Source organism: Lagopus leucura, unplaced genomic scaffold (assembly GCF_019238085.1).
Source record: "Lagopus leucura isolate 7727_CA_CO unplaced genomic scaffold, USGS_WTPT01 Super-Scaffold_650, whole genome shotgun sequence".
NCBI lineage: Eukaryota > Metazoa > Chordata > Aves > Galliformes > Phasianidae > Lagopus > Lagopus leucura.
This window is the reverse complement of record NW_024962253.1, coordinates 7,289,541-7,315,836: the sequence shown is the minus strand read 5'-3', so window position 1 is coordinate 7,315,836 and position 26,296 is coordinate 7,289,541. Positions and strand designations below refer to the sequence as shown.

Genomic DNA, 26,296 nt, shown 5'->3' with positions numbered 1-26,296 from the left:
TTTACAGAATTAAGTTGTTAAGCACTGGATCCAGAAGTTACTGACATAGAATTTATTTTTTGCTTATGTTTATTTGTAAGCAAAGAAAGTGAAAGTTGGAATGAAGGTGAATTTTCAAATGTGGGACCCAGCACTGCAAATTAATAGCAAAGTTTGCACGTGAGAACACGCATGTACATGACAGAAAACTGGAGATGGGCAGCAGGGTTGAGTCCTCATTTCCTATTCCTGACTCTTTTCTGTTATTAATAAAGAGTTTGGGAGATCTCCTTGGGCTATTATAAGGGGCTGAATTTTGTCAAAATTACTTTTTGCATGTCTCAGTAGCTGGTGATACGGTTTCTCCGTGTTGTTTTAATTTTTGTTGTTGTGGTTGCTTTGCTTCTTTGTTTTTAAGACTCATCTTCTGGAATCCTACCCTCCATTTTAAACAACCCCAAAATTAGTGATTATCCAGCCCTCATGTTTCCAGAATAAAGCTATGAAATATTTCTAAGAAATATCATAGGGCTCAGCCCAGAAGGAACTGATTTGTTGTAAAAAACATTGCACATTTTGGAAACCAAGCACAGTTTTATAATGTTTAGTTAGAGACCCTGAAACCAGGTTCTCATCCTGAAGTCTGTAAGTGCCTCAGTGCAGGTTTTTTAAGTCAGCTGTCCATGTTTTGAACTTTAAATGGAAGTTATAAACTAGGCTTTATCTGTGCAAAAAAATAGAACTAGCTTGTTTTAAAGTTGAGGCACTTGGAGGGGAAATTAACATTAGAAGCTCTGGATTTTGCACGATGTGTACATCAGCCCCAGTGGAGAAAAACACTTGAACATACTTACTGCATTTTCTAAAATAGGCATACTTTCTAAAGCCTTGCCTAGCCTGCTGATTATTTATCCCCAGAATGGGGCATAAATATTCAAGATGCATGAATATTTTCAGTAAGAGTGTGTTTTGGAAGGATTTATCCAGGACAAACGCACAAACTGTGTATGACTTACAGCAAGCCATTAATAGTAAATACAGATGGAGTCTTTGAAGCTCTCCAAGTCTGCTGTTTCACGTCTGCCCATAGTTTTTGAATGACTGTATATTTGGACACAAGACACCAACACTGTTGTAACTGTGGTCTTTGTGTAACATGTTCTCTCCAGCAAAAAACAATGGAGCACTTTGAGTTCATGGTCCTGGCACACCGTCGGTGCTGCATCACTGCTTTTTTCCTCCTTGGTTCATAGAATCACACAGTCACTAAGGTTGGAAAAGACCTCCAAGATCCCCAAGCCCAATCTCAACCCACTGCCACCGTGCCAACTGACCGTGACCCCAAGTGCCACAACTCCAGGTTTCTTGAATACGTCCAGGAACAAGGACTGTTTTTCTAAAAAAGAAATTATTCCTAATATCCAGCGTGCAGGGGATGGATATTCACATTCCAGATTAAGTGTAACCTCAAAATGTAATCCATCCTTACTCCAGATAAAAAAAACCTGCCGCTAATCAGAAATAACAGAGGTATGAAAGTGGCTTTGGACACTTTCTACCCCTAGACAGCAGATTTGAGGTGCAGTTAGATTTTTGGCTAAATTGAAACCAAGCCTCTCTGAAAGCAAACTTAGATGCCCATCCATCTCTGAGTCTGCACAGCTTTTGTTCTCCATCGTGCCAAACACAACTTTGTGCATAGAGAAGGCCCAAGAGAATTCCGGTGGAGCTATTAGGAGGGGAAGTGATTTTTTTGTAGACTGATTAAAATTCGTTGGGCTTTCTGTTTGTTTGTTTTTAAACACCTATTTAGCTTTTAATTAACATTTAAGAGAAAGGAAGCTGGTTAAATATTCAATACCTCCTCCCTTTCAATTAAGGTATAACAGTACACAGCACTTGATGAGGCCTCTGGGAAGTATGGAAAAGCAGAAGAGCAGACTCCTGATTATCATTTTGAGGGGGACTGGGAAGGTGAAACTCATCCGATTGTTGTCATTATTGCCATTAACAATAATAATGTCGAGGCCCTTTTATGAGCAGCAGAAAGCAGTTTAGGAGTGAGGCTGATTCTTTAAAACCCAAACGCTGGGATTTGCATTTAAACACCTTCACTTTTCCCATCCTGTTCTTTACTTCTTTCGGAAGCGAGAATGGTTGATATTTACAGTTTAACAAGTACACTTCCTAAACTTAAATTCTTTCTTTTTGCTTGTGTGTTCTCATTTATTTCAGACTTACCTAACAAAATACTTATTTTGTTAACAATCCTGCTTAAGACTGCACTATATTAAACTAAAAGAAAAAGCATTTTACATTACGGGACTACTTAAAAGCACTGCTTCAAGAGTGGTGTATAGTTTTCTTTTTGTTTCTTTTGCCTCTTTTAATTTGAGAGCCAGCTCACCTGCAGAAAATGCATTGTCCATATCAAATATCATACAATAATCATTTTTTTTTTAATAACTGTGTTATGTAAACAGATTTAAATGGCACTGATGACAGCAGTTGTGTAAATAAACACCTGAACGAGTTTATTTTTACGTTAAAGAAAGAAACAAGAAGAGAGAGCAGATGCTGAAGGGCACAGCTAGGGGATATGTTCCATGTATTAACATTTCACGTTTCATGGGACATACGAGTGCATTGGTTTTTAAAAACAGAAATAAATGCCTTGCAAAAATATTTCTGACTGCATAGGAAACAAGACTTTCCAATTCGACTTCACCATCAGCTGACTGCGGTGACCTACCGTCGATGCTCTGTGACTGTGAGCTTTTGAGCAGCTGCTGTCTTACCTGTTGTGTTCAGTGCTGGAGCTTTTCACTTTCCCCCAACCCAAGATGCTTTCTCCATGACTCTTTCAAATACGTAAATGAATGAGCAGATTTACATATGTCTTCCTTGTGGTTATTCATCAGTAGTTAATGATGTGCACTTAGCAGCTGGACAAAAACCAAGAATTAGTCCAATTAGCTCAATAACTGCCTCCTTACCAAATATTTCTTAATTATTGAGAGTCCTCTTATACTTCAACTTTAAGTAATAGAAAATCTTCTATTAATTTCAGTGAGAATGGTATTTTGTCATTTAAAAACCTGTTTCCTGGCTTCTTTCAAAACCTTGTTCATAGAAACTACAGAAAAGAAAAAACAACCACGTTTTCAGAGGACAATCAAAATAGACCCTTAAGCCTCAGAAGCCTGTACCAGGAAAAGCATCTTTGGTCTCAGCTAGGGTTGTGTTTATAAGTGACATCTGGATGTTGTAGAGAAGACTTAATCGTTTTTTTCTTCTTTAATTTTATTTTTTTTCCTCCATGTTTTCTGAAGCAGTTGCACAATAAAGACAATTCTGATGAAAAGTGATACTGGTAAATCAATAACCTTTTTCCTTTCTTTTCTTAAGGTGAACACACACAAGAAACCAATTCACCTCATTCGCTGAAGAAGGATGTAGAAAACATGGGGAAAGGTAAAATAAATCAGGGTCTCTTCTGTTATAAAACTGCTATTTGTTTTAATAGAATATGAGGATAATAGGGGGCATTTTTGTTCTGCACCATATTTTAAGCTTGTCAAGTAACATATGAATAATATATGGACCTTTGGGTGGATATAATTGAGATTAATGCATATATATCAATCAATACATGACACTGTAATATAATACTTTAAAATAATATATTACATTGATTTATATTCATGGCTTTCTGCACAAAATCTATCGTAGGTCTATGCAACACTTTTTGTTTTTTTCTTCTTTAATAACTGCTAAAATATTTTGTCTTATCGTAATGAATTGCTCAGCGACTGTTCTCTCAAGAATTATTTCCACAGATTAGTAACACCACTTTTCTCCTCTTTCCTTTTCTTTTTCTTAGAGGAACTCCAGAAGGTTTTGTTTGAACAAATTGACTTACGGAGGAGGCTGGAGCAGGAGTTCCAGGTGTTGAAAGGAAATGCATCTTTCCCAGTATTCAGTAAGAACACGTATCTGTGATTTTGGCTTTTTTGGGGTTTTTTTTTTTTTGAGAGTTGTTTGTTGTTGGAAAACAGGAGAAGCACGTCCTCAGTTGTATTGCCAGGATTTTCAGCTGAGGTCGATGGCACTTACGCTGTTTGGGCTTTTCAGGCTGCCAACATCAGTCTTTTGTAGGAAAAATCCAGGTGTCCCTTTTGGTGTGCATTCTAAAATGAAAGGGACAATCAGAAAGGTTTTCGTGAAGTTATCAGGAAGTTGAACTGCAGGCACAAGGAAACAGTAAAGGACATAACGATGGGGAAAGTGCGCCTTCATTCATGCAGAAGTTGGCTTTTTGCTAACTTCTCTTACCTCCTGCATGACGAAAATATCTGACCAGCCCTCAGCTTGGTTTCCTGGAGCTTCCTGAAGAGTTCAGAAGCTCTCTGTTCTGTCAAAAGTCCGAGTTGCTTCCTAAAAACTCCACCATTGCAAGCACCCCAATTCAACAAACACCTCTGCTGCAAGCTGAGGAATGTTTGGATCACAAGAAGAGGTGGGAGTGCAGGCTGTGTTTTCTTGTCATTTAAAGAAAATGCATTTTTCTGCTTTCTGTAAATAAGGTAGATTCAGAGAAGTGCAAGGCAGGTCTCTGGAAATGACTCCATCTTTAGCTCAAATCTCGAAAGCTTCATAAACAAAGGAGAGCCTGAAGTGGTATAGATATTAATGAAAGGAGATAACCTCATCCTTCAGTATAAATTCAGTCATTACGTGGGTTTGAGAGTGAGGTAATTTTCAAATAATTTGTATAGATCAAAATGCTTGATGTGTGGTATTGGTAAAACGGCATCTTGGAGTTTTGCCATTCGGGTCACTCATGTATCCTTTTGTTCTTCTACAGTAAAATTAATGCTCTGTCATTGCCGTGTAAATAAACAGTGCAATTAAACCGCATGAAATACAATTCAAATAAAAGAAAAGAACACATTCGGCTGACCAAGGAAGTGGCGACTGCATATGCTGACTTGAAAAATATGTGGTTTCAACATACCACAAAGCAGTGGTCAATTTTCTTCAGGATTAAAATAGAAAACAGATAATGTGCTATAAACAATACGTGTAAGTGACCGTAAAACCTATCTACAGATTTAGATTTACCAAAAAAACCCTCCTCCACATACCATAAAACAAGAAAATGGGTCTTTGTCAAGCAAGTAAGTGTAAAATCTGAGATAAGTGCGGTTTGTCCTCCAGAACAGCGTGTGGTGCAATGAAAGAGATGGGGCTGCTGCCTCAGGTCAGGTGTTAGAAGCTATTTGCCTTGCAGGTTTCCCTAGTAAAGTTTCTAACTGCTTGTGACGGTGCTAGAGAGAAAAATCATAGAAAACCCAATTAAAGGAGAGAAACCTGAAAAGCGACTAAGGAAGGTACGGTTAAAATCGTGCTGATGGGCTTCTCGTGGCTTGGAGACACGTGGGTCTGCACGAGGAAGGGCAGAGCAGGTTTGCATCCCAGTCCTGAGCAGCCATAGGTCTGAACTTCTGTCCGTCCCGAAGATGCTGAAGGCAGAATCCTGCACCGGTTTTACCTCTGGTGCAGACCGGCTCACCTTTTGTCCGGCAGCATTTAACGACGTGGCAGTAAAACAGTAGAAACGTAGCCTGGGCAGTTAAAGTATTTAAGTTTGTGTTAAGAAAACTCTTTAAATATTCATCTCTTTTCTCCTGGGCATTGCTCACGGCTTTGTCTGCCGCAGGAAAAAAAAGAAAAAAAAAAACGTTATCCTCACCATTAACCGCGTTTGCACAGCGAGTTTGCAGCGCAGGACTGAGCAGGATTTCTGAGCTGTTTGTACCGAGCCTGTGAAGAGATGTTCAGGGAGGAGAGGAGATGAGGGGCATTTCTTTGCGTAGCCTGCTCCTATTGAAATGAAACTGGAAGAGGACCTACAGAGTAGCTAGCACGGGACAAGAGACCATTACCTTTTGTCCCACATGGCTATTTTGGTAAGCAGAGGAGAAACTGCAAACTGGCTTGTATTTTTTTTCTTTTCAAGTTGGAGAGGAAAAAACAGGCTGATAAAATGAAACCTGGAGGAATTCCTTAAGATGTCATTAAGATGTCATTGCATTCTTTTCAGCGTAGCCATGCTGGACTCCTGCTGGTTTTAGCTAGACAAATTTTCTCTCCATTTGTTTTCCTGATATTTTCTCACCATCCTGCACTGCCTCCATGCCTCCTAAGCAACATCCTTTGCTTTTCATTTAGACGAGGCCAAATTATTGTGTGAAAGACAACAGAGCTCTGCCCCCTTCTAGTTTCTTCCATTTCTTCCCCATGCCCACACCTGATGGTGACATATCTCCTTTCCCCCAAGGCAAGGCAGCTCCTGCCACTCCACTGTGATGTGCTCTGTCTTCTTGCCTCTGCTTTTGGGTTTGAGAATGTAGTGAGCTTGTGGGGCTCTGCAGGGAATGAGTGTGTTCCCAGGCCCACAGCAGCACACGGAGCATTGATAGGAGCCACATTTCTCATCTGGGATCAAATCTTTGCATTGCAATTTTGGTATTTTTGTGACTCCCATTACTGCCCTATCCAAGTGTCCCACAGTCATTTAATCTATTAATCCTCCCTATGCTCCAGGCAGATGAGGCAGTGCTATTATTCCTGATTTACTGGTGAAGAAATGAGAGGAGACATATGCACAGAGCTTGGAGAGCAGATACTGAACTGAGGCTCCATGAGTTCTGGAGCCACGGCCCAACAGCCAACATGACTGCTGAAGTCTTTTAATTGCAAATAAGCCATTCTGGCTGCTTTGGCCTTGTAGTACTCTTCAGCAAGACCCTACCAGAGCTGAAAGGCTGTGCCACAACCCAGCTGACTGGGAAGGTGTGGTCTGTCTTTCAATGACTTCTTCCTATCTGAATTCCACGTCACTCTTTTAAGGAATTTGAGCTGCTTTCAAAGTTGTCAGCACAATGTTGTAAACTACAAATCAAATCCTGCATCCTTGAACACTTTCTGTTCTCACATCCTGGACATCCCTATTGACGTCAGCAGATTTATACCAAAGCAAAGCAGCTTTTGCTGTTATCTCCAGTTCTTGTACGAGTTTGACCGATGACTGCAGTCTGGTCCATTGAGAACATCACTGTGGGCATGAAAGCTAGCAAGAGAAACATAGGAGCCTACATCTTAAAGTGGGGAGGACAGAGCTGGATCTGTTTTTTCCAGGTGAATCTTTTTTTTCTCATCAGCAGTACCTCCTATCAGATAAGTTTTTGGTAGGTATATCATACAAAAAGGCGTTGGTGTGCTTCAGTTGGGTTTGGTTTCATTTGATTTATAGGAATTCTGCTATGGTCTCTATTTTAATTACTGCATTTACTTGTCTTTTTTTTTTTTGTCTTTCCCTCTTAATAGATAATTTTCAAGATCAGATGAAACGAGAGCTGGCATACAGAGAAGAAATGGTGCAGCAGCTACAAATTGTGAGTCTATGTCTTTGACTAAAAATGCTATGAACTATCACTTTGATTTTTTAAGTACACCCTCCAGTTTTTCCCCTGGAAGCCATGTAGATGTAATATTACAGAGCTCACGTTCCCTTATGCTTAGGAACACGTCAGCTTGCAGTTCTTAACTGGTTTAGAGCCTAATTACCTGGAGATTTACTTTCATACCTTAACCAGATGGGTCTTCATCTTTCAACTCAATGGAATGTGCTGACTGAACACTGAGACTACAGCTTTCCTGAGTCAGGCTTGCCAAAAATCTCCACGTCTGAATCAGCCTTCTGCTTGAGAAGCTCACTTTTCCTCTTGCTGAAAATGGGAGGGGTTGTTGTCTTCTGGTGCTGTCATTTTCTACTTGATGGGTTAGGACATAAAAATAAAGCTGAAGGCCACGATTGTCAAACATGTGTGCTGTGCTCCGAGGCATTTAGAGTGGCCTTATTTTTAGAGCTCTGAGCTCCCTGTTCCTGCTGACTTCAGAGATTTCAATGAGAGATGGAGGGTGTTGGAAGGAGGTTGTTTCATGGAGAAAATCGACTCCAGGCCATTTTGGAGGGTTTTTTCTTTTGCTGGTCTCCATTCTTTAACATGTACAGCTGTTACTGCGTTCCCCCTCATCTCCCAGGATCTGGCAGAAAGTTTCATTGGAACCCCATCAGCCTTCTTGGCTCATGCCATGGGTAAACCAAATCGTTTGGTGCAGGACACGTTAAAAAGCAGGATTTATTTTGATATATTTTGTCTGTTGTTTTTAACAGGGATAGGCTGTTTTGGTTTGTATGTTCCTGGAACACTGTAGCATTGCTTCCACAAAGTTGCCCACATGCAATTTTCTTGTCATTGTGGTGCAGAGAGAGAAGATGAAATTTTTAAAGCATGCTCGAATCACAATTTTACTTTCAGCTTCACAGATATGTAGGATTAAACACAAAGGTTAGTGGCTTAGCTAGCCACAGAATTTGGCTTAGTCATTTTTATTTTTAAGATTATATAAATGAGTTGGTTTGTTGTTTGTTTTGGTGGTGGTGGTGGTGGTTGGTTTTTTTTTGCTTTTCTCACCATTGTGTGCATAAACAACTTACACTAGCTCTTCCTGAACATTTCAACATGACCACGAAGGCATCTGTTTGTTTAAAAGCACTTCTGACGTTGTGAAACTGCAATGCAGAGCGCGATGATAAATTGCCACCCCAACAAACACGTGCTGGGGAGTCGCGCTGTCGGAAGGGAGGCGATGGCTCAGACTCCAAGTGCCCTCTGCTGTCACTCCGCAGCCACTGCACTCACAGCAACGAGGACGTGGCGCAGGTTTAACATTCCTCATTGAGAGCCTCACTGTTTAATCGATGAGTTGTAATTTTAATGCTTTGTCCACTCCGGACTTCGAAAAATTATTTTATGGCTTCCTGAAAGTCAGGAGCAAGGTTCAGGTCTTTGAGAAAGGGTTCTGTTACAACATCTGTAATGGATATTGACCTCTTTGGACACAACCTGGTTTGGTAGGTGGATGAAGTGTTGGACTCTGTGTGGCCATTGGCAATTTCTGTTAATAAGGAGTTGGTCCGAGAGCCTGGAGCAGCTGCCAGGAAGCACTGCAACCATATGCCAAGCTTTCAGCCAAGTGCCAAGAAGCGATCAATAAATCATCATATTTAACAGGAAAATTGATCTTAAATCACTGAGTGTGTTTTTCTCTTCCTCCTGCCTCCAAGCATCCTCTACCCAAATGGCTGAGTACATGCAGGTCCCACTTTGCTTCAGGCATGGGTTGTGATCAACCCTACTATTTTTCCATGGGGATAAAGGCAGTAGGTCTTTGAGACGTGTTAGAAAAGTGAGTTGTTCTGACAGCCTTTTGTCTTCTCATCTGGTTCAGATGGCTTTTGTATTCAATACAGAGTCTTGGCTTCCACCCTACTGGCCAACTGTGGGGTGACAATAATGCTCAGTCCTCAGAATTGGATCCAGCTAGAACTCCTCTGATGTTCAATAGCCTCTAGCCTCAGTATTACTTTCAACCACCTCTGTTCTTTGAAGGCAGACAAGAAAATAAATCAGGAACTATCTGCCTGCGAAATTGATTTCTCTTCATCATCTTCTATCCTGATCTTTAAAGGTGTACAAGAAGTCTTTAAAAGAAGGAAAAATCCATCCTGGTGTGGCATTCTCAGGTCTTTGGAGGTATGAGATCATGTTCCTTGGAGTCCTACTGTAATTAAGAAAAGCTCTAATAGGTTCAGTTCCTATTTCATGCTGTACATGGAAGGTTGAGGCTTCGTACAATGAATGTATTCATGATACATGCAGGGAATACTCACACTGTTATGTAGGTTTGCAGAGATGTTGCTCACTGCATGCTTGTCACTCCGTAAGTGAGAGGGGAAATGGGAAATAGTGGCGCTTTAAAATATTGATTTGATTTTGGTGGAATCATCTGTAGTTAAATTAGGATGGAAATTAGTTCTACATGCATAATCCCAGGCAGAGTTCAGTTCCCAGGAAGCCAAAGGGGATGTGCTCCAGGGATCTTATCAAAGATAAGGAATCTTATCTTGCCCTTTTAAGTATTGATCCTATCTTCATCCGAACACTTGCTCTGGATGCACAAAAAGGGACAGCAGTGTCACAAACAGCCCTAAACATGTCCTATTGCAGCACCGGATCCACAAAATGTTCGTGCAACTTGAAAAGCAGATGACATTGCACGTGATTTAACTTGTGAAAAAGTGTCCCTGCTGAATACCACCCCTTCCACTCTCATTTATTACCAGGAGCATGCACAAAACAACACACACTGAAAAGACACCGACTTGCCAAATATAGCAGAAAAAAAACGGATTGAGAACAGTCCCTTTCTGACAGAATGTACCTCGTCATGTTATCTAGGTCAGCACAGCTTGGGAGATGTCCTATATAACTGACGGCCATGCAGAGCGATGTTGGGAGTGAGAAGGAGGTAGAAACACCACAGCCTCAGCTGAAACGTGCTTATTCAGCCACTTGTTGGTGGCTCCCTTTGCTCCCAGATTTGGACTGATCCTGTTAGCTCATAAGTCATGAAAGCGAATTCATGATTTCAACACATTTGACATTATTTCTGAATACATCACAGAGTTCCTAGAAGCAGAAGCGGGTCACCTCGGTCTGCAGCAGCACCGGGAGTGGAGGTGCATAAATGTTGTGATCCCAATGTGATTCTTTCCAAAAGACAGCTATTCACTGTTGAGGAATAGTGAACATGTAGCCATTTGGATTCCCACCTACAGGGAAATCTCAGAGCAATTTAGTTTTGTTGCATTTTAAAGAGCTGTCCCATACTGCATTCCCAGCAGCCTACGAACACATCATCCCACTTTGTTCCTAAATATAACTACGTTCCCTAATATACCTATGTTCTCTGTTTTGCTTTAATTATTTGTTCCACTTCAGTGGCTTTCATCGGGTTTGTGCAAGGCAGAGATAGTTATTAAGAACTTCCTAATTATGGGGATATAAATACATGCAGACTGATACTCCCAACCTGCTGCATTTTGGCTGCGCAGAGATTCCAGCCTGCATATGTTGTTAGCCGAATCTTGGCTGAAAACAGTGGCTTTGTTTCTGTGTCGTTGCAGATTCCCTATGCAGCAAGCTTGATCAGGAAAGAAAAGCTGGGTGCACACCTCAGCAAAAGCTAAAGGTAAGCTTGTGAAAGAAGGGGTGGGGTAGTATTCTGGCCGTCAGATTTCTCTCTGCAGCCGTTACAAGAATTTAGAGAATCGTTTTGCTGTGTGACATTGACCCATTCCCATCGTGCCCGCTGACCATGTGCCCAGCTGCCACATCTCCACAGTTCCTGAACACTTCCAGAGACAGGGACTCCACCGTCACCCTGGGCAGACTGTGCCAGGGCCTCACCAATCTTTGGAGAAGAAATTGTTCCTCATATCCGACCTGGACTTCTCCTGATGCAACTTGAGGCCATTACCTCTTGTCCTAAATCATCACCCAAATTGTGAGGTTTCACTGGGGTGGGACATAGTGTTGAGAATTGACCACTGGTTGAACACAGGCTAATGGCTTGAACAAGAGCTGCTCTCTGACACTATGAAGTGGCTTCAAGGAAATATACCTTCAGCAAAAATGGGAAACCGCCCTGACATTCAATTCTGGGTGCTAAAGATTTAACACTTAAATTAACATTTACTCAGAGAGCAATGAGGCCCAGGCATTGCTGCCCAGAGAAATGTGGGTGCTTCACCATGAGAAGAACCCAAGACTGGGTTGGTTGGATGGGGCCCTGGGCAGCTTGAGCTGAGAAGAGCAGCATCAGCTGAACAGCACCATTTGTTCTCACCATTGCATTTCCAGCAGCCAGTAATCCCTGTAGGAAGGTCCCAGCATCACAGCTTCAAGAGTTTCCTGTTCATTTGTTGAGTGTGAAGGATGGATGTATTTCTTGTGCTGGTTTTGTTGCCAGTGATGCACCATCCCTGGGACTGTGCATCATTCCACCAGGGATTTCTTTGAGTAGGCCCTGGAAGATTAGTTGTTACTTAACTGCTAAGCTAAACCAGTAAAGCAGAGAATCACAACTCCATTGCTCAGAAGCAACTTCAGATTCTCAATGCGCCAGGCAGGAAAGGGTTTTAGCAACCCTTAGCAAGAAATGTGCATGCACATCCATGCCCAGGCAATGCACCAAGGGAGTGAGGACCCTGTGCACTGCAGAGCATCCGCTCAGTAAATGCCCTGTGTTTTTCATAAATCCTGTACTGCTCTTGTTGGACCTGCTGTACCAAATCAGGTCTTGTTGTATTTAGTCATGTTGCAGTTGGTTACTCCTCATTTGTAATGGAATATTTCAATGGGACTCTGAATTTTAACTAGCTAGTCTCAGAGGATGCTTATCACAGAATCAGGGAATTGCAGAATCAAGAAGGTTGGAAAAGACTTCCAAGATCCCCAAGTCCAACAAACCCCCACCATTCTCACATGTCCCCAAGTGCCACATCCCCACAGTTCTTGGACACCTTCGGAGATGGGGACCCCATCACCTCCCTGGGCAGCTGTGCCACTGCATCACATTTGTTTTTGGAGAAGAAATTCTTCCTAATACCCAACCTGAACTCCTCTGATCCAACCTGAACCTCCCCTGAGCAGGTGACTTTTGCGTATCTGTTTTCTTGGGACTGTGAGTAAATGTTGTAATTCTGTGAGTAAAGAAACGTCAGATTCGGGCTTAGAGATGGTAACACTTTGTTTTGTTTTGTGAGCTTTTGTGTTTGTTTTTTTATTCCTAGAAGCGCAGGACCTTTTGCAGCTGTTCCCTTGTAAATAATGACCCACCGTTCTGAAATCTAACTTGTATAAAGACTGATAAAATGGAAGTGCTTGGGGATATAAAGAACAAGTAAAACAAATCAGGTTCCTCCGAACTCAAGGACAAGTGACCTCAAAACATCATGGACAACCATGTAAAATAGAACGTAGCAGCCATTTATTAGTTAAAAACAAAACAAACAAACAAACAGAAAAAAAAAAAAAATCAAAAAATGCCTGTCCTGGATCTTTTTTGGTGGTACCAAAGTTTAAGTCTTTGTGTTTTTAGAAGGACTACTAAACCTAATAGAGGAAACGCTTTTGATGAATCACAGACATAAGCAGTGAAGAGAACCGACGATCCTTCCAACGCTACAGACACTGACGCCATCCGCCAGATCATCTTTTGCTTTTGCAGAGCGTTTTGTGGAAAGAAACACACGGCTTTGAGACGGAGCCTCACGGGGATGGAAGGATAAAAAAGCGTGAGCCATACACAGTGCTTTTTAAAAGCAGACTGGAAACTCTCATACCCCCCCTCCTTGGTCCCTTTCTCCTCTGGTATTTTGCCTGCTGTATGAATTAAGATTGTACTCTTCTGGAAATATTTTACAATTTAATATTGAGTGTAATTAAGAATATAATCACTGTTATCAAAAAAGGTATTTAACTCTGTTGTAGTTTCTTTATCATTCATGTGGATAAAAAGTCTATAATAAAACAAAGAAAACTATGAGATCATAGCTGAGCTTCTCTGTAATTCAATGCTGTGCTTATTCCCCTGGAAAAAAGAAAAAGATGGGGAAATTTGTCCCCAAGAATAGCTGTTTAGAAGTACTTCAGCTCATAGGCCTGACAATGTCAGCTGCCAGCTGAGTCCCTGTCAATCCTGCCCACCTTCTCTATGCCAAAATGGTTTCATAGGCAGCCACTGAGCCTCTCTGGTTGTCTTTCTTCCAACGAGTTGTTGTTGCTCCTCCAACAGAAGCAATCCCACAGCTTTCCTCTGCCTTTTTCTGACCAGCTGTATCCCTTGTGAGATGGGGAAATATCTGCAAAGCACTCAGGACACAGGATATCATATAGATCATAGCGTAGAGTGACACAGTGATGTTTTCCAATCTTTTCTGTGAAGAATGAACTCTTCTGTAGTGTCGTGGTAAAATGTCTTACCACTACAGATCAAAACTTTTGCCCAGACATAAAGCAATCCCATTGCTCAATAAGAAATTACTGCCTTAATGGCCTCAGAGTGCCAGAGCTCCTGGATGTGGTCAGGTGAGCGGAGCAGCCTGTTGTCTCCCACCATGTGTTCAACCCCAGGAGCAGACACAAAGGATTTGCAGCAGATTTATTGCTTCTTTCTACTGTTCTGTTCTGTTCTGTTCAGTAGAGCTCAGCCCATCATGTTTCCCACTGCGAGCTGTGCTTCCACAATGTTGGTTTTGCAAAAGTAACCAGCGTGCACTAACTGCATAGCTCACACAAATGAAGGATATTTAACTAATACGATTCTAATTTAATGTTCAAACGTCAACTTTGTGCTCTTACTTTGTTAGCTATGCTAAGCTCCCAGACAGAAAACAGAAGCACCACTTGCCTTGTTGATAAATAACCTGCAGATCTCCGCTGCAAATGTGAAGGTGGAAAGCTGGTGAAGCGTGAACAAAATCTCTTGAATTAAAAACTCATCCCTCACACCGATAAAGCACAAGAATGTGATCCTAGAAAACAAACACAGAGCAACCACCGCCTAAGCAGCTCTCCTTCAACAAACATCCCATGAAACTTCTTATCGCCCACTGGCTCTTGTTTGCTTTCCTCTTGTGACAAAATCGTACATGTTAAAATGATGAGGTTCCCCACGCTGCAGTAAGCTGTTGTGCCCTGCAGACTCAACCCTCAGTGTGTTGTTTGGTTTTTTTTCACCAGCTGGTGTCATAAGGAAAAGAAAGAGGATGACCTATGTAGCTGACCTGTACGATGACCTATGTAGGACGACCTGCGTGCCTATCCTAACGCTGCTTGTACTGAATGCAACTCTGTAGATAGTTATAGAATCATAGAATCAATATCCCGAGTTGGAGGGGATCCCTAAGGATCACTGAGCCCAGCTCCTGGCTCCACACAGCACAGCTAAAAGTATGACCGTGTATTATGATGGTGGCCCTGATAGGTGAGCTGCAGACATCCTGGGGAGCCTGGCATGGCGAGTCAGCCCACGTCCACAGCCTTACCCATGGGAGGTGGCCATGCAGAGATGAAAGGTAAGAGCTTGCTGGTGAGCTATTTTTATGGGTGTTGGGTAGCTTAATAGAGTAGCAAATCCATACACATTCAGCTTTTGTTACATGCAGCCTGTCAGTACCTCTAAAAAAACTACACTTAACCAAATCTCAACTTCTACAGCCACTAACACGACAGGTGAGAGGTACTGCAGATCTTGGCTTTAGCCTTTCTTTTGTCCAATCCTCCAAGAATGCAAATTAAACACAAGGCAGGCTGCATTTTGAGCTGTGATTTGAATTTTTGGAGTATTTGGATGAATAATAAATACATGCAGAAAGCTCATTAGCGGCTATTTATCCCTTTTTCTTACACAGAACTGGTCTTCCCCCTCCCACACAAACCTCCAAACCATTTCAAGCTCTGCCCTTCAGACGTGCTGCTGCTTCTCCAGGATCCAACTCCCAAACCGTTTGTTTCTGTGATACTTCAGCACCAAGCAAAAGCATGGAGGTACGTGCTTTCCCTTGCTCACAACATGGGAACAAATTTCTCCCATCCAGAACAGTAAATTTAGGTGCTTTCAAAGCATCTCCAAGACCATAGATTTCCTCCAAATGTTTTCTTCCCATAATTTTTATGTAAAACTTTAGAACCATAGAGACACCAATGTTGAAAATGACCTCAAAGGTCATTCAGTCCAACCACCCTTTCAGGCTGTTGCATCAAAAATTTTGGATAAACTTAGTAGTAGACAAAAAACAGTACCTTCTCAGCAAATCTTCATGTTTGGGGCTGTATAAAAAAGGAATTAATGGAAGCAAAGATCGGCACTGGCTCAGCACTTTTGCTCCACTGGCTTTCAAAGCAGAATGAAACTATACTCTGAAAGTACATGCATTCAGGATGAAGTTGTATTCACAAGAAAAGATTGTGAGGAAGGGCTGTGAAGAGCTGCTTTGGTGCTGTTGATACTTGCAGGAGGAGCTGTAGTTCTTTTGTGGCTGTTTACCTGCATGCTGGAAAAAAAAAAAAAGCTTTGGTCTCCATTGTTCTGAAAGCCCTGCTCACCTGCCAGCCCAAAACACCAAAGTGTACAGATGGAAAAAGGAGTCTCCACCCTGCAGCACCCCACCCTCTCTGCTCACAAAGCAAAAATGCTTTGAGCAGTGATGAAGTTTTTTTCTGCCAAAAAAAAAACCAACAAACCTCCGTGCAGGTTGCCAGCTGAACTCCAGCAGCAAGGAGGGAGAAAAAGGAGGTCCTGATCTGCAGGGATGCCCCCTCCCTGGAGGAGGTGTGAGAAGAGGCGAGCGCTGCACGGTGAGATTCACAACACCCTGCTCGTGGTACAATGAAGAATAAGCTAAGCCAACACCAAAATAAAGCACGTTTCAATCTCAGCCCTTCTCCAGCAGCCCAGAACTTGGCCATCATGGAGAAGCAGCTTCACAGCTGCTCAATGAGGGATATGGCGAGTGGGCAGTGGGGTTCCACCTTTAATGATTCTAGAAGTCTATGATTCTAACACTGCTCCTTTCAGCGTGAAAGCCAGACTGGTCCGTGTAGCACCAGAAAACGAAGCCTGGGTTCAGAGTTCTGTGCTCCTGCAGCTGCCCCTTGGCCAGGAGCCTTCTTAGCTGATTGGGTTTCAAACCAGGAAGGGACCTCCACCAATCCTGCTGGAAATGACCCAAAGGTCCCGGGATGCGGCATATTTCTGCAGAGACTTCTGGATGCAAACAACAGAGGCAACTTTGTTGCAGCAGGAGAGGGTGCACGAGGGGCTGCTGGAAGGAGCCCAGTGCTTGGGGAAAGCTCTGGAGGCCTGGAGGTGGAGTCCAGCTGCATCAACTGCTCTGCAAGCAAGGAATTGCTTCACAAAAGGACAGTGAGTAAAGCCTATCTTTAATCCACCTCCACACTTTATTAACTGCCTGTGAAAGGAGGAGATTATTCCGCCCTAAAAAAAAAAAAAATGAAAGGATAACATGGAGGAAATAAAACAATCAGCAGCAGCAAATGAAGTGAGCAATTAGTCTGGAACCATTCAGATCAGATTGACATTCATTTCTGGTCATACCAGCCTGGTGTTGATACAAGGATCTCCAGCAGCCACAAGGTAACCCAGAAATTTGTTATTTTTCTTCTCAGTCTGCTCTAGATTTAAATGGCCACGGCTTATTTTGTAACATTTTCACGCTGAAGGGTGGGATGGAGGGGCTTCTTCGGACATCTTTCAATGTGAGTCAGACTGTGTCATGGGAATCTGGAGGGACTCCCTAATAGGAGTTGTTGCAGACTACTCTGATGCGGGTGACCTATGAGATTTCATTCTGAGCATCATTTCAGAGCTGGTACCATTCCTCGTATAAAAGTGAGCATGACTTTGGTTTATAAGATCTTTTTTTTTTTCCTATAAGGCAGTGTTTTCCTCAGGTACCCAGATTTTCTTACACAACCTGTGGCTACACAGATTTTTCACAATAATTCCACTTCAGCTTAAACCTTTTTTTTTGCGCAATGAGAATAGAGTTGAAAGTGTAGTATAAAAGTCATTATAAACAAGCTGTTCTGATACCCAAGAGCGCACCAGTGGACAGTTTATTAATGTATTAATAAAATGAATGTTATAAAATACAGCCTGCAATTGCACATTTTATTCCTATCCTGAAAAAGGAACTAGAAGGGAGTAAAAGAGTGAATGGAAGCCTTTGCATCACGCATGCAAGCTGGAAGTAATGTGTGCCCACATTGCTTATTTCTCTTACCACCTTAAAAGAAACATTCCAGTTTTTGGTGTCAGATTAAATTCTGTTTGTGGGATTTGTCCCTCAGCTCCTCTGTGCTTTAATTCCGTGTCTGCAAAACCGTGGTACTGTAATGCTCCTATCTCACAAGGAAGTTGTAAAGATAATTCACATTAGAGATGGTGAAATATCCTGAGGGCTCACAGGGATCTATAACAGATACACTGATTTCAAACGTTAAAATGTGACCTGAGTGCTGGCTTGCCTTTTCAGGATGCTTCATGATGCCGAAGAAGGTTTTCACACCACTCCCCTGTCCAAGGAAGAAGGTGCTTTATTTTCCTGTTTGTTTCCACTGGCATTTAAAACCACTGTTGCTGTGTTTGTTGGTGAGGTAACAGCTCTGAGAGGCCCCAAGTAATAGCAGTGCTGTCAAACATTGAGGATTTATCAGGGAGTGGGCTCAAAAGGAACGAATGAATGAGCTGTATTCAATCTATCTCTGTTGAAGTTTTAGAGAGGGAAGGACAGTGGAAATGAAACGAGCTGTCACAAGAGAATAGGGGAGTGAAAAGCTTGGAGATGGGTGCGCATGGGGGAATTCAAGCCACCATGCCCACTGACCACGTCCCTAACTCCCACATCTCCACAGTTCTTGAACACCTCCAGGGACAGTGACTCCTCCACTCCCTGGGCAGCAGTGCCAGTGTATTTTCACTCCTTCTGAGAAGAAATCGTTCCTAATTGCAAACCTGAACCTCTCCAGTGCAAACTCAGGCCATTACACCCTCCACCTACAATTTGCAGGAAAAGAACCTGTGACAGTTTCCCAGAAAGCTGCATTTCCTAAAGCTGTTCATTGACAAATCTCACCTGTGGTTTCCATCTGCTCTTCAAGGTTCGTCGCCCATTATTTATGAAATCGTCATGTTGTCTCTCTGTGGAGGTCTGCTGCTGCTCTTTGCGATCAGTGTCATAGTGAGAATTCTCCAGAGGTGAGTGCTGTGGCAAAGGAGACGATCTGGGCTCTCCAAAGAAATGTGGGCAGTGATCATAGAATCATTAAAGTTGGAAAAGACCTCTCAGATTGCCAAGTCTAACCTTAACCCATTTTCATCATGCCCACCAACTATGTCTCCAAGTGCAGGCACTCCACATTTGAGTTGGAAGGTTGAGCTGAGTTAAAGTTGTACTCACTAGCAATAGAAGCTGGGGGACGAAAGGATTAAGAGCAGCCCTGCTGAACCTGGGGGTACTGGTGGATGGGAAGATGGACATGAGCCAGCAATGTGCCCTTGCAGCCCAGAAAGCCAACCATATCCTGGGCTGCATCCCATCTCTGGAGACTTTCAAGGCCAGGTTGGATCAGGCTCTGGGCAACCTGAGGGAGCTGTGGTGTCCCTGTGCATTGCAGGGGACTTGGACTAGACGGCCCCCAGAGGTTCCTTCCAACTCTAAGGATTCTATGATTCTGTTCTGATTCTAAAGAGGACCTACGAACTCTTTAGATTCCACTTAAATTAATATTCCAGATCTGACAAATACTAAAAAATGCTAAATCTATAAATAACCAGAGGTTAAATGAGATACGTAGACATGAACTATTCTATGACTCCAAGTTCTTCAACTGCTGCCCAGGTTTCATACATGGAGATACACAGTGACATTTTACTGAAGAAAATGAAGCGACCCTTAATTTCTCACCACTGTCTTTTTTTCAAAGAGTCACGAGATGAGGAACATTCCTTGAGATGCTTATTTCCACGTGGAAAAAAATAGAAAATGCGCTCTGAGAAGTCTCTCCAAACAAAAATTTTGTTTTGTTGAGCTTCAGTTTGAATGCAGCTATGGCCAAATGGAGGAGGGAGATGGGATCAGAAAAAGTGTTTTGTGTTAAAAGGACAAAAAGATAAGAGGGAAAGGACATCTCTGTGATTAATCTTATCACCAGTACCACACTGCTGTTGATTATATCCTCTTATAAACTGGATTGGGTTCAAACTGCAAATGGCTCCCCATGATGTGATACTCAGTGATCGGCTTTGTTCCATTTCTGTCTCACAGCCGCTGCACTCCACATTACTCTTCCAAAGACCTCAGTGCACCCACAGTTGCCATGGAAAACATTGCGGTGACCAACATCTGCTCTGATAAGATTTCAACAGTGAATTTGCCTGGCCCCGTGCGTCTGAGTCACGCTTCCAGCAGGCCCACTGGAGGTACAGAAGAGGCAATTTCCGTTTCTGAGCTCCCGTTCTCCTTTGCTGTGCCGATCACACCCCCAAATTCACCACTGGAGCAGTGATGGCCCCTCTTGTCAGCTGCTTTATTCTGGAGACAAACATGCACAAAAGGTTCTGGGGTGCACGTTGGCAAGCCATGGGCTGGTGTGTCCTACATTTTCTCCACCATGACTTCAGGTTGCCAACCTGTACGACACCAGTACTAGAAAAAAAAGGAAACTGGGGATTTTTGATTTTTTTTTTTTTTTTTTTTTTTTTTTGGAAGGGGAGAAAAGGTATGGATTCACTCACCTTATCTTTGTGGAGTGATGTATTAGAAATGTACTATAGATTTACTTTTCTCCATATTATCTCTTTCTGTTGAATGAGTCATGAGAAAAAAACATGGAGGAATTTCAGGTGATTTTTATTCAGGTGATTAGGGTGATTCCCAAATCCTTCTGATTCACACACAAATTGTAGCCTTCTATCCATGGTTCATAACAAGCTATGTGACTGTGGCTGTGCCAACACTATTGGACACACTGCAGGTCAAATCTCCAGGTCTGTGACGTCTTTTTTAATCTGTCCATCTTTACAATCCGAAGGAAGATACTATCTATTAATCTTTAAGCTAAGAGCTACAGCACCGGTGACCTCTGCCTCTGGTGTGACATCAGCTTGCTGAGGAATGAGCTTGTTCTCCCCACTCAGGTACAAGGAACAGGCCAGCCCCTGGGATCTGGCATGGAGAGGGGGTTGATCAGGTCACTGCCTGTAGGGTATGTAATTTTCCATTTATCTTATAAACTTTTGTGGCCTACCTTCAGCACTGTTTTCCAGAGGAAGCAGGAGGAAAGTCCTCTGACCAATGAGTGTTCCCCCAAAAGGAATTTGGCATTGTTCATTCCTTCTTCAATCACCAAAGTGACAATTTGAGCAACTCAACTGAGGTGGAAACCAAACTTTCTTTCATAGAATCATAGAATCACAGAATGATGAAGGTTGGAAGTCCTTTAGGATCTCCAAGCCCTACCCTAACCCATCCCACCATGCCCACTGACCACATCCCCAAGTGCCACATCTCCATGGCTCTTGAACACCCCCAGGGATAGGGGCTCCACCACCTCCCTGCATAGTCTGTGCCACTGCATCAACGCTCTTTCAGAGAATAAATTTTTGTATCTCTTATTCCCTTTCTTACCTCCAGTGTGGAATTCCAACACATGGAGACCAGGATAATGTCTATGTACGCACCAGACAACAAACAGCAATCAGAGATTGTTGTGCTTAGGTAGCCAAGCACAATGAACTTAGAAAATAGCACCAATAAATGGATGTGTGGGTTCTGAATTTTGCATTTGTTTTACTTTTGTTCTTTGCTCACCAGGAATAAAGCAACATAATCTTGACAACATGCATGCTAGAAGTTTTAGTCTCATTGGAGGAGATGAGGATGGTTTAGCCCCAGGAAATGTGTTCTGTTTGATGATATTGAACAATAAACCAATGCCAAATGTAAAAGAATGAAAAATAGCAAGGTCTTCTCAATACTACCCCAGCCTCAGCTGTAATCCTCTGGCATCTGTAGGGTGGTTTTGAACTCTTCCTTATGGTGATGGACTGCACTCTGCAGATGACATCGGAGGAATTTACTGCAATGAAACATAACACCTTAATGAGGAAAAGAACTGCTTTCCTCCTAATGCAGCAGCTTTGTCTGGTTTTCCCCCCACCACGCAGTGTGATGGTTCAGATCTAAGACTCGTGTGGTTGTTGAATTGCCATGATGGATTTTGGAAAGGGGAAAATCACGTCAAGTTTATGTAAGCATTACAGTAGCTGCTCTTTGGAAGTACATCTTAATGATGGGTAGAAATAACAAGCCATAACTTAAATACTTCTTTTAAAAAAACTTTTTTTTTTTTTTCTTTTTTCTTTTTTCTTTTTTTTCCAGCACTGTAATTCTAAACATTAGTTCTTCATTGAGGTCAGCAGCTAGAGATAGACAGGATGCTGTAGGAGGTAGCCCAGGAAATTCCACTTGATTCTAGTGGCTACCAGACATGCCTGTCAGTGACCTCTAGTATCTGTCACTGTATGTTGGAAGAAACATCACAGAGACCCCATCGTGGGCTGGCTGCCCCCCAGCTCAGCCTGCCCAGAGCCCATCCACAGCCTCAGGTACCTCCAGGAATGGGGCACCCACAGCTCTGGGCAGCAGTGCTGGGGATTCACCATCCTCTGGGTAAAGAATTTCCCCCTCACATCAGACCTAAATCTGCCCTCCTTAGTTTAAAGCCATTCCCCTTGTCCTATCAATATCTGCTCATGTAAACTCAGTCTCTCACCTGTCAGTTAAGCTCCCTTGAAGTACCGATGGCTGCAGTGAGGTCTTCCTGGAACCTTCTCTGGGCTGAACAAGCCCAACTCCCTCAGCCTTCCTTAATGGCAGAGGTTTCCAGCTCTCTGAGCACCTCTGCGGATGCTCTGGACCTGCCCCAGCAGCTTCCACATTTTTGTACTGGGAGCCCCAGGCCTGAACACAGTACTAATGCATTGGTAATGATTACTTAGAGCATAAAACTATATCACAGAGTCACAAAATCATACAGTCCAGTTGGACGGGACCCACAGGGATCACTGAGTCCATCCCTGGATCCCAAACAGCACTGTCCAAATCCAAAATCCATTACCGAGAGCTGCGTCCTGACTGTGAGTCTTATAATGGCGATGATGCCAATTGCTGTGCCCTAAACAGGTCACACTTCTATTGCTGCCCAAGGAAGGAGCTCATGGTACGTTTGCTTGTTGAGAGATTAGAACTGGAGTCACACAATGTCCCATCAGCCGCAATGAGTGATGTGAGCATCAAAGCAAGTGCCCACACATGGAGAGCAGCGCATTACAGGGAATTTAAAGCAGATAAAAAAAGTCATTTTCCCCCAATTCCTGCCCGCACTCGGCTCTCGCCCCTCCTAACTCCCCCCGCACTGCCCCCGACTCCGCCCACTCCCAAAGGCCACGCCCATTCCACCATAGGCAACGCCCATTCTGCAGTGAACAACCAACTCCACCATGCTCCGCCCACTCCACCATGCCCCGCCCATTGCCTGCAGGCCACGCCCATTCTGCCACTAAACCCCGCCCACTTCCGCAGGCCCCGCCCTCTCCGCCACGTCCGTGCCCCGCCTCACTATGGCGTTCACGCTGTACGCGCTGCTGCAGGCCGGGCTCTTGGTGGTCAATGCCATCGCCGTGCTGCACGAGGAGCGCTTCCTTCGCCACGGTGAGAAGCCCCTGCCCCCACCGCCTCCCGGCCCCCCGGCCATGCCCGGAGGTGGCTGCCGGGCCCTTCTGCTCGCGTCCCGCTTAGAAATTGGGGGGAGGGGGAGAGACGCGATGCTTTGGGATTTGCGTTCGCCCTGCGGTTGGATTTTGTGCTCAGCATCCCTCCTTGCCGGCTCTGCGCCTGCCTTTTTCCACTCTCTTTACGCCTTTTCCTATTTACTCCCGCCATGCCCTCTCTGTGTCGGTATGCTGACATGGGGTGAACGCTGCTTTCCTCCTTAACAAAAGAAACCCAAAGCGCAGAGCAGGGAGAAGCCACAGAGCAGAATTGCAAACTGCCGCCATTCCTTTTAACAGGGCTCCCTGTTTCCTGCTTGCCCTCATTTCTCCAAACCAGGCCAAAGCAGGACGAGAAAATCCCCAGCGCTGTCTCCAGAGCTCCTGGTCTTTCCATCTGGAGCGTCCCGCCGTGCATGCCACAGCTTTGTTTGCCTTCACATGGGCTCTGTGGGGAGGGCAGGTTGGCCGCTTGGAAAAGGGCCTTCCCCAGATCTTCTGGGGCTCAGGGAGTGCTGAGCACAGCTCTCAGATGCAGAGTTTGTGTTTGTTGGGCTCCACAATGTGTGTGTGTGTGTGTCCCTTCCAGCTCACGGCATTGATATTGCTGATAGATTGCATCTGTTGGACGGTTCTGGGGTGGTTGTTGTTCTTTGCTTTTTAACGTGGCTGTTCTTACGGTGCGCAGTTGGCTGGGGAAGCGATCAAGGGATTGGAGGATTCGGAGAGGAACCGGGAATCAAAGCACAGCTGACGAACCTCATTCGATCCATACGGACCGTGATGAGAGGTGAGATGACGGCGGTCGTTTGGTACGAGCAGCCACTGCCTGTGAAGCTCTGTTGATGTGCTTTAAGGAAATAATGGCAGCATTTGCCCCTTCATTTCGACAAACAGCTGCTGTTCTGCTGTTTGTCATCCTGTAGCAAATATTGTCTTGCTCACCACAAAATTTCTTCTGAATCGTGCTAAAGGCAGGCAGAGAGAAAGTGGAGAAACACCAGGCCACGGTCCTGGCTCCTTCCACTGATCCCGACTCTGCGTAGGGAAATGTCTTCAACAGACATTGATTTTGCTCCCTGAAGGGTGACACTGTGAAACTGCATCAGTTTGTGATGCACAGAAGGAAACAGATTCAAACTTCCTCTTGTTTTCTCTACAGTGCCACTGATAGCTGTGAACTCCGTGACAATTGTGCTCCTCCTCTTGTTCGGTTGAAGATTCCTGTTGGCAAAATCTTTTGGACATCCAAAGAAGCGAATTGCTAGCCTCATTGCTCTGAGTTTTCCGGGGATACAGCACGGTTTAACTGTCAGTTTGCCGTTCAACTTAAAATAATAAAAGACACTGTTTGTATTTATCCTATTTCCTAATGTTCACTTTCAGTTTCATTAAACAAGGTAATGGGATCCATGCAACAACGCTGCAAATCTGTTGGATTGTGATGAGGTCTGCTGGTGTCAGTGACATATTGTGGTGGCTGTAGGTAGAAGCAGGTTTGAAGTGTCTTGTTACTCAGGGATGAACTTCCTTTGGTTAGCATTGAGAGTTCAGAAACAAACTGCTTCCCAGTTTGTTTCTGAATTTAAAAATTACAGCGGTTGTTATTTCAGTTACTGCCATAGTTCTGTTTTAAGGAAATACGAGTTAGGCTCCAAACGTGTTATAAATTATTGAAGTACCATAGGAGGTGAAATGAAGATGGGCAAATTTGTGATTTAGCACAGATTAGTAACAAATTTTTCCTGGTCTGACCAAAGCTAGGATTTTTCTCTTCTCAGATCAATGATGTTCAATGTGAAACAGGTTGAAAATAGGAGCAATTGCTATGCAAAATCTAAAAAAGCTGTACCTAAATTAAGGCAACTCTGTGTTTATTTAGCAGGTCCTGTTCACATTTAGCATTTGTTACTGTTCTGTCAAGCACTGTTATTTTTCCTGTGTGTTAAGCCTTTGGGCTGAGCAGTGTGTTGGGAATGGGGAGCTGCTCTGTTTGGAGGTTCTCAGGTAATGTGGGAGGAATACCTTTTCAAATGCAGTTCTTTGCTAAAAACAGCGAATTTGCAGGCTGCTGCTTCTCTCTGTCTTCCTTTCACTTAACTGCTTACTGAAAGCGAGAATCCTGCAGTTCTTTCACAGATAAGTTAGTGATGACCACAGAAAGGAGGTGGCCTCAGTTAACGCTGCGTTCGGCCTGGTGTTAGGTAGCAGTCATGAATTTACGATGACCAATACTCCAATAACTTCTTAGAAAAGTTAGACTTTGTGTCTTTTCATCTTTGATCAAGTGTCTGAAGTTGATTTAGCTTATTATTAAAGTAGGGAAGGCGAAAGGGAAGCCAGCAGGTTCATTGTTTTAAAGCAGCTCAGTTTGTCATCTCTTCTTCTGGCATCTTGGCAACTGTAGCATTCACTGTTGTTGTATACAAGGATAGTCTGTACTATGTGTAAATGAATTTAATGATCTCCAATTGCAGTGTTTTTCAGAGTAGAGCATATCCAGGAGAAGAGTCTATGTTGTTGTTTCCTTTTTTTTTTTTTTTTTTTTTTTTTAGCGAAAACTTACAAATAAATTTTGAATTTCTAAGTTAAGCACTCTCTTTCCTAAATCTTTGTATCTATGCACAGTGGGAGTATCTCTAAGCTCAGCTTTGTCCAGCTCCTGGTAGCAGAGCTACTGTTCTCAGAACACGTGGCTTTTTTCTTACCCTCAGCACGTGCTCAGAGCAGAGAGCTGCTATGAAGTCGTATTGTGGCCTTGGAGTGAACCCAACACAATGTCCAGAGGCAGAAAGGGGTCACACTGGGTTCTGGAATAGGTAGGCCTGTTGGAAAAGATTCCTTACAGCAACCTCTGTGGAAGAGGTAAGTTATGGTCTAGATTACTTGGTTTTGTGTATCTGTCTTCGTTCAGGTTGGATATTAGGAAAAATGCATTCTGAGGAGCAGTGGTGTGCTGGTAGCACTCCTCACTGGTGGAGGCGCC

At 43.4% G+C, this 26,296-nt stretch overlaps 2 protein-coding genes across 2 annotated transcripts in view; both read left to right on the top strand.

Moving 5' to 3' along the window:
• Positions 1–11,140, top strand: part of SKOR2 (SKI family transcriptional corepressor 2) — a 16,620-nt gene extending 5,480 nt beyond the window's left edge. The window contains exons 4-7 of the mRNA XM_042862306.1: positions 3,388–3,453; positions 3,863–3,961; positions 7,372–7,439; positions 11,078–11,140. Coding sequence (XP_042718240.1) covers positions 3,388–3,453; positions 3,863–3,961; positions 7,372–7,439; positions 11,078–11,140 — 296 coding nt within the window. The remainder of the gene's footprint in view (positions 1–3,387; positions 3,454–3,862; positions 3,962–7,371; positions 7,440–11,077) is intronic.
• An 11,990-nt stretch (positions 11,141–23,130) lies between these two features.
• On the top strand, positions 23,131–24,675 carry IER3IP1 (immediate early response 3 interacting protein 1). Its single transcript, XM_042862373.1, has 3 exons — positions 23,131–23,251; positions 23,999–24,100; positions 24,473–24,675. Exons 1-3 carry the CDS (start codon positions 23,161–23,163, stop codon positions 24,526–24,528), a joined length of 249 nt encoding a protein of 82 aa, XP_042718307.1. The 5' UTR covers positions 23,131–23,160; the 3' UTR covers positions 24,529–24,675.
• Positions 24,676–26,296: the final 1,621 nt, after the last annotated feature.